Source organism: Mandrillus leucophaeus, unplaced genomic scaffold (assembly GCF_000951045.1).
Source record: "Mandrillus leucophaeus isolate KB7577 unplaced genomic scaffold, Mleu.le_1.0 Scaffold158, whole genome shotgun sequence".
NCBI classification, from domain to species: domain Eukaryota; kingdom Metazoa; phylum Chordata; class Mammalia; order Primates; family Cercopithecidae; genus Mandrillus; species Mandrillus leucophaeus.
Window position 1 is genome coordinate 1,835,958 of NW_012101565.1, and position 13,130 is coordinate 1,849,087.

A 13,130-nucleotide genomic window follows, 5' to 3' on the forward strand; every position below is an offset into this window, starting at 1 on the left:
GATTTCTGAAAAAATGCCAGCATGGATGGGAAGGAGGTGGGCGGGTCCAGTGGACCCATAACTGCTAAAGTGGTGGAAGTGGTTGCTCTGGGCACCCGCTGGTGTCACCCAGGCTGTGCGTCAGCGGGGGGGTCACTGCCCCTCACAGCGCTCAGGAGAATGGAGAGGCTGTGTCAGCTGCCAGTGTAGGTGGCACAGCCCAGCAGCTCAGATAACATCACGGGGTGTCAGGTTGGTCTTGGCTTTGAAGCAAGCCTGTCTGTGAGAGTCACTCCCTGGAGGGCTGAGGAGCAAGACCTGGTGTGGAAAAATATTTGCTTGGAGTTCAGCACCTCCTCACTGTCAAAACTTGCCAAAAGCCAGGAGTGCAGAGGAAACCAATGGGCAGGCAGCAGGCAGCGTCTGCAGCCCCTGCAGCCGTCTTGTCAGGGAAGCGCCTGGGCTAGGACAGGTGAAGAAAAAGGCAAAGAAACACAGGTCATCAGAACGCGCTGCTCCTGCAGGGGCTGGGCGCTCAGCTCCGCACAGGTCTTGGAATGAAAGCGGCGTCAGGAGGTCTGCAGCTCCTTTGAGAGCGACAGTGACCAGGAAGGACCAGCCTGTGCCGCTTCCCCTGGGCATGGCTCCTGCACCCCTCACCAGCCGTGTCTCCCCACACCGTGCTGTGGCCTCACCACGTGAGTGGTGTGGGCCTGGCCCGGCCCGGAAGTTTCTGCCGTCAGACTCTCCTCCAGTTCCACCTGCTGTTGTGCTTTGCACCAGCCCCTTCTCCTTTCCAGCTACCCAGGCGGGTCCCTCAGCCACAGCCAGGAAGGAGGACCCTAGCCGTGGCCCGGGAACGCTGGGGTGGGTGGAGCCCACAGTGTGTCAGCCATCCTCCAGGGCGAGGCAAGCCTGACCTCATGGCCCATTGCTTTGTTTGTTTTCACCCCAGATCGTGGTATTTTCTAGCTGTGCAGCAGGCATTTGGCAGTAGGGGTCACCATGGCTGAGGCTGGAGAGGAGACTCCCGGGCCAATACTCACCATGGGCAGGGAGCCCCCTCATGACATGGCTGTCCCCCAGAGTGAGGCTCACATGCTATGCTGCTGCTGGACTTGTGGTGGGCCTGGGGGTCCCAGGGCCAGCATCCTCCTGCCCATGTTCCGTTCACCTGCTTTCTGGAGCAGCAGGACAGTGGCAAACTCACAGCCCCCAAAGTCCCAACCTTCCATGGCAGGCCCAGCTCCAGCCTCGGTCTGGGAATCTGTCTCCTCCTCCCTGTCCGCCCAGGTTCCCAGCCCAACTTCTGCATGGGTGCAGTTGGCAGCTGTGTGGGTCCTGCCTCTGGTGGGCCTGCCAGGGGAGCCTGAGAATTGGACCCAGCAGGCATGCTGTGAGGGCATGGGGCCGCTGGCTCTGTTGGCTGCCTGCCCAGCTCCACACCAGCCTCTGGGCCACGTGTGTCCTCGGCACTTCCTCTACCTCCCAGGGCACTAGCCACTTTGCAAGAGGAATCCAGGTCATGGCTCCAGTTCCTTGGCTTCTGGGCTGTCCGTGGCCACGGGGGATCCGGGTCCTGCCTCAGGCTGGCACCAGCAGTACAGAGCTCTGCGTCTCATGGGGCCTCCCTCATGGCCCCACCCCCTCGGGTTGGCATAGGTGTGCCCATGGCTGTCCCCCACGCGTGGCCTGACCGCCATGTCCTGCTCATCTACAGGTGCCTGAGATCGTGAGCGTGCTGCGCTCCAAGCTTCAGGAGGCCCAGGGAGAGCACGTCCTGCCGGCTGCCCAGCACAGCATGTACCTCCTGGCCACCCAGCACTGTGCGGCCGTGGTGTCCAGCCTCCTGGGCAGCCCCCTGCCCTTGGACAGGTACCTAGTCCAGACTCCAGGCTTAGGGGTTCCTCTGGAATGCTGCTCCCCAAGCCCTCCACCCGCCTCTGCACCCTGACTTTCTGCACCTCGGCTCTGTAGCCCAGCTTTCTGCATGAGTTCCCATGGCTCTAGGCCACGTGGGACAGAAAGTGCCATGGAGACAGGCCCCAGTCTCTCAGGTACCCATGGGGACCGCTCCTCTAGGCGTCTCGGGATCCTCACTGGCCCCAGTGGGCCTTGCACAGCACCGCCACAGGGAAGCCACTGTTTCCGCCCTCCTCTAAGGCCCCAGCCTCCAGCAGACACTGGAGGCTGCCCCTCGCCCTGCGTCTTGGTTCCAGCTGCCCCAAGCCTTGTCCTCTGCAGGGCGTCCACTACTGCCTGTGAGCAGACCCCCAGAAAATGCCTGATCTGAGCCCCTCAGGAGCCCAAGGACAAGCCTGTCTGTGCCATACATCACTATGTCTTCCCAAACACACCTCCCAGCTGCCAGCAAAGGGCAGGGTGTGTCTACCACCCCCCAGCCCACTGGGGTCCCCCGTCCTCGCTGAGGCCTCCAGAGCATGGGTCTGCTGGCCCTTTCTGTCTTTGCCATCTTAGTCGTGGACAGAGGCTGGCCCAGGGGTACCTGGCTGCCTGTGACCGCCTGGAGACTCCGCTGGGCAAGGCAGAGTGACCCTTCCCCTGGCAGGTGGGGGCATGAGGCTACTGTGGGGACGCAGGTTTCCTTGCACCTGGCCCTTCCGCCTGTCAGCTTTGCTTTTTTTCATGTGCTCTGAGGCCCTCCCATTAAGTGCATCCAAGCTGCAATGTCCGCATCCTCCTGGCAGGGGGGACCCGCAGGCACTTCTGCTCAGAGGTACACTTGTCTGGTGGCCCTGCTCTTTCCTGGTACTGTTGACCTTTCTGTGTGTTTAAACCTTTTGTATGGTAAATAGCTGCATTTTGTTACTGATAGAGTGAGTTTAAATCCACTGTCAAATCTTTTGCCTCTTTGTTACGCATTTTGTTTTTTAAAAATCTTCTTTCTTGTCCTTTTTCAGATTCACAGTGTCCCTCTTACCTCACTTTCTCCACTCAGTTTGCAATCCTGCAGTCTGTTTCTTTTCTTTTAGCTTTTGCCCTAAAGGTGGCTGCATGTGTCCTTACTGAAGTCCGGCATGGGCCCCGAACGTAGGCTGAGGTCTGGGTCTGGCTGGGCTGCTGGGCGCCCAAGTCATCATGACCGTTGCTCTTGGGCACAGTCAGCATTGACTTGTCTTTCCTCCGTGGTTACCGCCTGGCTCATCAGTCAGTTTTAATTTTCCGTGGAGGCGTGGCTCACACAAAGGGCAAGCACGGAGCCACTGGGCCCTGCAGGACTTTCCAGGTCGAGGCAAAGGAGATGTCTGGTCCCCAGCAGGCCCCTGTGTGCCCCTCAGTCCCCTAGAGGGTCAGGGCCACCTGACCGCTGCCACTAGAGGTTTTGGCAATTGTGCTGTGTGCTGGGTCGTCCCGGCCTCTGCTTAGCACGGCAATGCTGTTGCTCATCCTTTCTCCTTGCCGGGCAGTGTTGGGTGCCGTGTGGGCCGCACCGTGTATCTGTTTCTAGGTGATGGACGTTCAGGTTGTTTTTGGTTTGGGGCTGCTGGGGATGGCGATGCTTGGAATGTTCCGGGGAGTGTCTGTGGGTGGGCAGGGCATGCATTTCTCTTTCAGGTGTGCGTGTAAGAGTGGAATTGAGGCCAGGTACTATGGCTCACACCTGTAATCCCAGCAATGTGGGAGGCTGAGGCAGGAGGATCACCTGAGGTCAGGAGTTTGCTACCAGCCTGGCCAACATGGTGAAACCCTGTCTCTCCTAAAAATATAAAAATTGGCCGGGCATGGCCAGGTGCAGTGGCTCACGCCTGTAATCCCAGCACTTTGGGAGGCCCAGATGGGCAGATCACAAGGTCAGGAGATCAAACCATTCTGGCCAACATGGTGAAACCCCGTCTCTACTAAAAATACAAAAAATTAGCCGGGCAAGGTAGTGTGCGCCTGTAATCCCAGCTACTCCAGAGGCTGAGGCAGGAGAATGGTGTGAACCCGGGAGGCAGAGCTTGCAGTGAGCTGAGATTGCGCCACTGCACTCCAGCCTGGGCAACAGAGCGAGACTCCGTCTCAAAAAAAAATTGGCCGGGCGCGGTGGCTCACGCCTGTAATCCCAACACTTTGAGAGGCGGACCACCTGAGGTTGGGAGTTTGCGACCAGCCTGACCAACATGGTGAAACTCCGTCTCTACTAAAAATAAAATTAGCTGGGCGTGATGGTCCCTGCCTGTAATCACAGCTACTCGGGAGGCTGAGGCAGAAGAATCGCTTGAACCCAGGAGGTGGAGGTTGCGGTGAACCACGATTGGGCCATTGCACTCCAGCCTGGGCAGCAGGCTGTCTGTAGTCCCAGCTACTTGGGAGGCCAAGGCAGGAGAATTGCTTGAACCCGGGAGGTGAAGGTTTCAGTGAGCTGAAATCGCACCATTGCACTCCAGTCTGGGTGACAGAGCAAGACTCTGTCTCAAAAAAAAAGAAGTGGAGTTACTGTGGCCGTCTCTACCCTGCCACCCCCTGAGCTAAGGATGTGTTCTGCATCCATAAATGGTCAGAAAAAGACCAAAAGAATATTTCATGACACATGAAAATGATAGGAAATTCTGATTCCAGTGTCCATGAGTTAAAGCTTCTGGAAGCAGCCGCCTCATCCACTTCCACGCTGTCTGTGGCTGCTCTCGCACTACAGCGGCAAGCTTGATGAGCTGCCAGAGGCCACCTGGCCCCCAATGCCTGAGCCACTGTCCTGGTCAGAAGCTTGCCAGCCCTGCCCTGGGCACAGGTTGGCTTGACTGTCATATACAGCCTCATGGGGGCCCACCGCGGCTGAGTCTGTGGCCTCCTGGCGCCTCAGCGATGGCCACCACGTCCTTGCTGGCGCATGCCGTGTGCCTGCCCTCCTGTGCGTTTGTCCACGTTCCTGCCAGGTCATTTGCTCCCCACGCTCATGCCCAGCCCTCTGCTGCTTGCCTTCTGCCTGAAGGACGTCTCCTGGAATTCCTTTCACGAGGATCAGGGACACACTGCCTGCCTTTGTTTACTTGAGAATGTCTTTATTTGGCCATTCCTTGTGACTGTTCTTTCTGTGGCTCAGTGTCCTAGTTCAGTGCGTTTGCTCAGGTGTGTGACAGCGCATCACTGTTTCTGGCTTCTGTCCTTACTCTTGGGAGCCAGGTGAAGTCTCCGAGCATTGCATCTGTCGAGGAGGCCACTTCCTGCTTGTGGCTCATCTGCAGTTTGCAGGTGGGGGTTGCTTTTCATTTGTTCTGCCAGGCGGCTTCGAGGCTCCCTGTCTGTAGGTCAGTATATTTCATCCGTTCTGAAAAACCCAGCCTCCTCCTTGTCAGCCATTCTGTTTCCTCTGCCTCGGGGACATCCATCAAATGTATGTTAGCCCTCATTCCATCTTCTGCGTCTCTTCTTCTGTCCTCTGCCTTCCCATGTTATTCTTTCTCTGTAATAATTTATCTGAAATGTTTTTACTTTCCTATTCACTGAGTAATTTCCTTATTTTCCTATTTACTGTTTCTCTCTTCTACTGTATCTAGACTGGCACCAAATATGTCCACTGAGTACATTAGTGTTTCATTTCTAAAAGGGCTGTTTGGTTTTCTTTTAAATTTGCTGTATCTGTTTAGAATTTCCAGTTCCCATCATATTTAAAGTCTGTTGTTTATTTCTGCAAACGCCGAGCATAGCTGCCTCACCATGTGTCTGCAGCGGCGTCCGGGTGTTCTTGGCAGCACTGCCGGGTCTCCTTGGGAGCTGCGCTCTTTGACCTTGTGCCATTCTGAGGCCTGGGCCAGATGCTGCTTCCTCCAGGGAAGATTTGTTCTCCCTCCCAGCAGCTCCCCAGGGACCTCCCACACCACTGCCCTGGGCCCTCTGTGTACAGGCCCAGACTTTTCTCTGTGTCCTTTGTTGCCAGCTGTTTACAGACCCCTGGAGTCAGAGGAAGGGGTGAGCTCAGGTCTGAGGCCAAGAGGCCATTTCCCAGCTGGCTGTAGCTGAGCCTGGTGGCCATGTCTGAGCGTCGTGGAGCCAGGGTCCACGGCACCCAGGCGGCGGTGGGCAGGGATGCCCAGCCCCGGTGCCGGCAGCACTGTGACCAGCCATGGCCTCAAGGTGACTCTCTTCCTGCCCTGCTTCAGCCACACCTCCATGCTGTGGCGGGCGCTGGCGGTGGAGCCTCGCCTGGCTGCTCAGGTCCTGGGACTACTGCTGGAGAAGATGAGTAGGGACGTCCCATTCAAGGAGAGCCGGGCCTTCCTGCTGGGCCGCACCCCAGACCGTGTGGCCACGCTGCTGCCTCTCTCGGTGAGTCGGGCTCTCGGAGCCACGCTGACACTCTGTCCCTGCCCTGCTTGCCTGGGTGCCCAGGGGGAGGCCTCTCAATGAGGTGGCCTGGACGCCACCCCACGGGCACCTGGCGGCAGCACCAGGCCGGGAGCTCTGAGCTCAGGCTCGTAAAGGCCTCACAGGTGTGGGCCCCCAGGGGAGACCACTTCATGTTTTATCCTGCGGAAAAAAAATAAACCCAGCTTGGCAATGTTTTAAGCAGTAAAGCAGCTGTGAGAATTCCCTCCTCCTCCCTTCTGAGGAGCTGAGAACAGATGGCCTGAGGTCTGTCCTGTGAAGGCTGGCTGCCCTTCTGTCCCTGTGTCCTGCCTCTACCCCTGAGGGCCAAGCCATGCAGTGGTGTGCCTCGCCCTTCCTGTGTTGCAGCTCCCTGGGGCTCCGCCCATGGGATGCATGGGAGCACACAGGGTGCAGGCTCAGATCTCGTGTGGCCTGGAGGGAGGCATGGCCCTGTGGTGACATCTCCCCCAGGCTACCTGTGCACTATTCGAGGTCCTGTCCACGCCTGCAGCGGGGCCCGCGGTGCTAGAGCTCTACCCCCAGCTGTTCGTGGCACTTCTGCTGCGTGTCAGCTGCACCGTGGGTGTCCAGCTGCCCCGGAACCTGCAGGCCCAGGAAAGGAGGGGTGCCAGTCCAGCCCTAGCCACCAGGAACCTGGAACCCTGCAGGTATCTGGGTCCCCACTTCCCACCCCCAGTACTAACTTGCAAGCACAGGCATGTGTGTGCACGCATGTGCATGGTGGGGGCGGGTGGCAGATCTGAACCATGGGGAGCGTGGGAGTGACTCTGCTCCCAGGGAACTGGCGCCTCACCCAGGTGCAGGGCTGAGCCGTCAGTGGTGACATCCATAGCCACCCTTCTCACACTGGCTGTGAAGGCCTCCCTCCTCGCCTTTGCGGGCGGTCTGCGCAGCGGTGCTGAACACAGGCAGGTGATGGGGGCTTCGCGTGGCAGCTCAGGCAGGATCAGGGTGGTGCCATCTCTTGGGAGTGGAGTTGTGGGGAGTCTTTGGGGTATAGGCTGGGGCCAACCATGGCAGGACCAGCTTTGTCCCTGAAACTGCCCCAGCAGAGGGGCCTCTGGCATGTGCTCACAGCCCCACGCGTGAGAGCTGCCAAGGTGCCCCACATGACAGCATTTCAGGTCCTACACACCTGCCTGGGGCCATAGCACAGAGGAAGCTGACACCCTGGGCAGGCGTGGCTGTGTGGCCTGACCCCAGGACCACCAGCCCATGTGAATGCTGGGCCGCCATGCCCTGCCTGCCCAGGAGGGCTCTGGTTCCGTCCCACCCAGGTGCCCAGGTTTGGGTATGCACCTTGGCCAGGACACACCAGGGGGACAGCCTCACTTCACCCCCCTCCCCCTGCCCCAGCACCACAGGCTGCTCCACCACAGGCCAGCTCGTAAACCCCAGTGGGGCCAGCTGCCAGGGCTGCTCTGCCCCTAGCAAACTGAGTGGAAAATGTCAATGAGATGGGGCAGTCACCAGCCCCTGGGCCTGGCCTGCTGCGAGTCAGTGCCTCTGCAGGCCCCACGCCCACCCCCAGGTACCCCTCCACGGGACGACTGCAGAGCCTGGCCTACAGGCTGTCCTCCAGTGGGTCAGACCCTTGTGGGTGCCACATTCTTAAATGTCCTGGGCACACAAGCAAGGGAGGCACCCTCATCTAAATCACTAACACATTTCTGAGCCAAACACATGCTTCCCGTTAGATTTGTCAAAGTTGGTTGTGAATTGCTGCGCCTGCGCCATTTGCAGCCTGGAGTGCAGCCCCTGGTCCAGATGGCGCCTTGCAAGCCTCAAGGCCTGGAGCAGGGTGTGGAGCTGGAGGCAGAGCTGCACTCGAGCTGGGCCCTGGCTCAGACCATGAGGCCCAGCTGAACTGTGGCCCTGTGGGTCCTCCCTCCGACTGCCGCTGGTCCGGCCTGTACGTGTCAAGGGCATCTCCCAGGAACCGTAGTGACTGGCGTGGGGCTCTCCTCTGCCCGTGGTCAGTGCTGGCTCTCCTGTTCCCAGGGCTAGAAGCCCCCTTGGCCCCCAGGCTACCTGGGCTCAAAGACCAGGGCCTAACACTGGGACCGTGGGACTCTTGTCTCACCCAGAGCTGCCTGCTAGCATGTCCTACCTTGGGGAGGGAACCCCTGAGAGAGAAGCCTGGGGACACTCATCAGGGGCTGTGTGATGGGCTGGCCCTGCTGTTGGTCAGCACCAGACCACCCAGGCACACCCATGGGGACAGTGGTAGACTGGGAGCAGGCCCCCAGCACCTCCTTCCTGGGCTTCCAAGACCCCCATGGCTCTCAGCTCCTACAGCCCCTGTCCAGCTCTCAGGCTGCCTCAGTCCTGCCAGCATCACCGGCCCTGTGTGCCCAACTGCCCAGGAGCCTCATGGAACCCATCACCAGATCTCTAACAAGCTTGTCCCATGCTCCTGTGCCCACCACACCCTCCTCCTAGATCCCCCCTGCATGAGGGCCTCTCACACCATCCAGGCGAGCAGGGCCTGGCCCCCAGTTTGGAGTGGCCACTTGCTCCCTGCTAGGCCCACCCCAGCACACCAGGGGGCTTTTGGGACACCTGGCAGGAGGTGACCAGGGCAGTGGCACTGTCACCACAACCAGCGGTCACCACATGGCCCATGCTGCTCAGGGGTTGTCTGCTTTTGGGCCAGGTGCTCCTGAGGACAAAGCCTTGTGGGGGCAGAGGTCCAAAGGCAGTGAGGGTCTAAGTGTGAGGTGCAGTGGGCACCGGAAAGCACGTGGCAGGGGACTGTGAAATTGCAAGGGAGGGTCATGCTGGGTGGGGACGCTGGTGCTGGGCATCCTCTGCCCCAGACCTTGCCTGTTGGGTTGCACACTATGCCCCATTCCTGCCCTGCTTCAGCCACACCTCCATGCTGTGGCGGGCGCTGGCGGTGGAGCCTCGCCTGGCTGCTCAGGTCCTGGGACTACTGCTGGAGAAGATGAGTAGGGACGTCCCATTCAAGGAGAGCCGGGCCTTCCTGCTGGGCCGCACCCCAGACCGTGTGGCCACGCTGCTGCCTCTCTCGGTGAGTCGGGCTCTCGGAGCCACGCTGACACTCTGTCCCTGCCCTGCTTGCCTGGGTGCCCAGGGGGAGGCCTCTCAATGAGGTGGCCTGGACGCCACCCCACGGGCACCTGGCGGCAGCACCAGGCCGGGAGCTCTGAGCTCAGGCTCGTAAAGGCCTCACAGGTGTGGGCCCCCAGGGGAGACCACTTCATGTTTTATCCTGCGGAAAAAAAATAAACCCAGCTTGGCAATGTTTTAAGCAGTAAAGCAGCTGTGAGAATTCCCTCCTCCTCCCTTCTGAGGAGCTGAGAACAGATGGCCTGAGGTCTGTCCTGTGAAGGCTGGCTGCCCTTCTGTCCCTGTGTCCTGCCTCTACCCCTGAGGGCCAAGCCATGCAGTGGTGTGCCTCGCCCTTCCTGTGTTGCAGCTCCCTGGGGCTCCGCCCATGGGATGCATGGGAGCACACAGGGTGCAGGCTCAGATCTCGTGTGGCCTGGAGGGAGGCATGGCCCTGTGGTGACATCTCCCCCAGGCTACCTGTGCACTATTCGAGGTCCTGTCCACGCCTGCAGCGGGGCCCGCGGTGCTAGAGCTCTACCCCCAGCTGTTCGTGGCACTTCTGCTGCGTGTCAGCTGCACCGTGGGTGTCCAGCTGCCCCGGAACCTGCAGGCCCAGGAAAGGAGGGGTGCCAGTCCAGCCCTAGCCACCAGGAACCTGGAACCCTGCAGGTATCTGGGTCCCCACTTCCCACCCCCAGTACTAACTTGCAAGCACAGGCATGTGTGTGCACGCATGTGCATGGTGGGGGCGGGTGGCAGATCTGAACCATGGGGAGCGTGGGAGTGACTCTGCTCCCAGGGAACTGGCGCCTCACCCAGGTGCAGGGCTGAGCCGTCAGTGGTGACATCCATAGCCACCCTTCTCACACTGGCTGTGAAGGCCTCCCTCCTCGCCTTTGCGGGCGGTCTGCGCAGCGGTGCTGAACACAGGCAGGTGATGGGGGCTTCGCGTGGCAGCTCAGGCAGGATCAGGGTGGTGCCATCTCTTGGGAGTGGAGTTGTGGGGAGTCTTTGGGGTATAGGCTGGGGCCAACCATGGCAGGACCAGCTTTGTCCCTGAAACTGCCCCAGCAGAGGGGCCTCTGGCATGTGCTCACAGCCCCACGCGTGAGAGCTGCCAAGGTGCCCCACATGACAGCATTTCAGGTCCTACACACCTGCCTGGGGCCATAGCACAGAGGAAGCTGACACCCTGGGCAGGCGTGGCTGTGTGGCCTGACCCCAGGACCACCAGCCCATGTGAATGCTGGGCCGCCATGCCCTGCCTGCCCAGGAGGGCTCTGGTTCCGTCCCACCCAGGTGCCCAGGTTTGGGTATGCACCTTGGCCAGGACACACCAGGGGGACAGCCTCACTTCACCCCCCTCCCCCTGCCCCAGCACCACAGGCTGCTCCACCACAGGCCAGCTCGTAAACCCCAGTGGGGCCAGCTGCCAGGGCTGCTCTGCCCCTAGCAAACTGAGTGGAAAATGTCAATGAGATGGGGCAGTCACCAGCCCCTGGGCCTGGCCTGCTGCGAGTCAGTGCCTCTGCAGGCCCCACGCCCACCCCCAGGTACCCCTCCACGGGACGACTGCAGAGCCTGGCCTACAGGCTGTCCTCCAGTGGGTCAGACCCTTGTGGGTGCCACATTCTTAAATGTCCTGGGCACACAAGCAAGGGAGGCACCCTCATCTAAATCACTAACACATTTCTGAGCCAAACACATGCTTCCCGTTAGATTTGTCAAAGTTGGTTGTGAATTGCTGCGCCTGCGCCATTTGCAGCCTGGAGTGCAGCCCCTGGTCCAGATGGCGCCTTGCAAGCCTCAAGGCCTGGAGCAGGGTGTGGAGCTGGAGGCAGAGCTGCACTCGAGCTGGGCCCTGGCTCAGACCATGAGGCCCAGCTGAACTGTGGCCCTGTGGGTCCTCCCTCCGACTGCCGCTGGTCCGGCCTGTACGTGTCAAGGGCATCTCCCAGGAACCGTAGTGACTGGCGTGGGGCTCTCCTCTGCCCGTGGTCAGTGCTGGCTCTCCTGTTCCCAGGGCTAGAAGCCCCCTTGGCCCCCAGGCTACCTGGGCTCAAAGACCAGGGCCTAACACTGGGACCGTGGGACTCTTGTCTCACCCAGAGCTGCCTGCTAGCATGTCCTACCTTGGGGAGGGAACCCCTGAGAGAGAAGCCTGGGGACACTCATCAGGGGCTGTGTGATGGGCTGGCCCTGCTGTTGGTCAGCACCAGACCACCCAGGCACACCCATGGGGACAGTGGTAGACTGGGAGCAGGCCCCCAGCACCTCCTTCCTGGGCTTCCAAGACCCCCATGGCTCTCAGCTCCTACAGCCCCTGTCCAGCTCTCAGGCTGCCTCAGTCCTGCCAGCATCACCGGCCCTGTGTGCCCAACTGCCCAGGAGCCTCATGGAACCCATCACCAGATCTCTAACAAGCTTGTCCCATGCTCCTGTGCCCACCACACCCTCCTCCTAGATCCCCCCTGCATGAGGGCCTCTCACACCATCCAGGCGAGCAGGGCCTGGCCCCCAGTTTGGAGTGGCCACTTGCTCCCTGCTAGGCCCACCCCAGCACACCAGGGGGCTTTTGGGACACCTGGCAGGAGGTGACCAGGGCAGTGGCACTGTCACCACAACCAGCGGTCACCACATGGCCCATGCTGCTCAGGGGTTGTCTGCTTTTGGGCCAGGTGCTCCTGAGGACAAAGCCTTGTGGGGGCAGAGGTCCAAAGGCAGTGAGGGTCTAAGTGTGAGGTGCAGTGGGCACCGGAAAGCACGTGGCAGGGGACTGTGAAATTGCAAGGGAGGGTCATGCTGGGTGGGGACGCTGGGTAGGGTGCAGCACATCAACAGCCCCTGCACCCTCAGCGGCCCCCTTTCCCAGGGCCATGGCTGAGCACGCAGGGCCCCGGCTCCCCCTGGTGCTGAAGACGCTGGCTCGCACACACAGCAGTGCATATGAGAGCCAGAGGGTGACCACCACCGCCTTCCTGGCCGAGGTAGGCCGTTCCAGGGAGGGTTGCTGGGCACCAGGGTGGGGCTCCTGCTCAGGACAGGCCTGGGATGCCCTTTTCTTACCCCTAAAAGGCCCCCTCGACCGCAGCCTGCGAGGAGGGGACGTGGATGCTAGCCACCTCCTCCCCCATGCCAGAACTCAGTCCCGCCCAGGGACACCCCCTGTGTCTGGTGAGAGGAGGACCCAGGCTGCCTGCAGCCTGTATCCCCAAGTCCTGCTTCGTCCATCTGTAGCTGGACAGGGCTGGTCCCTGGGGCCCCAGGTGCCCTTGGCAATGTCGTCTTGGCCCTTGTGGCCAAAGATGCCAACATCTTGCCCAAGGCCATGCAGGAGAGCAGGGTGAGCGACAGAGCAGGCCCCAGCCGCACAACAGGGAGGGTTGCCACTGATCTGAGACCCCGGGAGTAGGTCCACCACTTCTGTCTGCCACACCGGCGTGTTCTGGGCCTGGGCTGGTGGGTTGGGCCCTGGGATCAGCGGGGAGGGGGAAGCCACAGAACCTCTGCCTGCAGCTGCTGAACAGCAACGTGGCCAACGACCTGATGCTCTTAGACTCGCTGCTGGAGAGCCTGGCGGCTCGCCAGAAGGACACATGCGCCAGTGTGCGAAGGCTGGTGCTCCGTGGCCTGGCCAACCTGGCCTCCGGCTGCCCTGACAAGGTGGGGTGGCCACCAGTCCCTCTGGGGCCCAGGCAGCGTGCATGGGGGGCTGTGCATGCCCTGACAAGGTGGGGTGGCCACCA

At 60.7% G+C, this 13,130-nt stretch overlaps 1 protein-coding gene across 3 annotated transcripts in view; it reads left to right on the forward strand.

Moving 5' to 3' along the window:
- MROH1 (maestro heat-like repeat family member 1) overlaps positions 1-13,130 on the forward strand; it is a 124,279-nt gene that overhangs the window by 106,505 nt on the left and 4,644 nt on the right. For 2 of the 3 annotated variants that reach the window (XM_011975690.1, XM_011975691.1), the window contains 3 exons: positions 1,700-1,854; positions 9,178-9,343; positions 9,857-10,053. In XM_011975690.1, coding sequence (XP_011831080.1) covers positions 1,700-1,854; positions 9,178-9,343; positions 9,857-10,053 — 518 coding nt within the window. Of the gene's footprint in view, positions 1-1,699; positions 1,855-6,080; positions 6,247-6,759; positions 6,957-9,177; positions 9,344-9,856; positions 10,054-13,130 lie in introns of all 3 variants that reach the window. The other variant, XM_011975689.1, reaches the window with a different exon arrangement.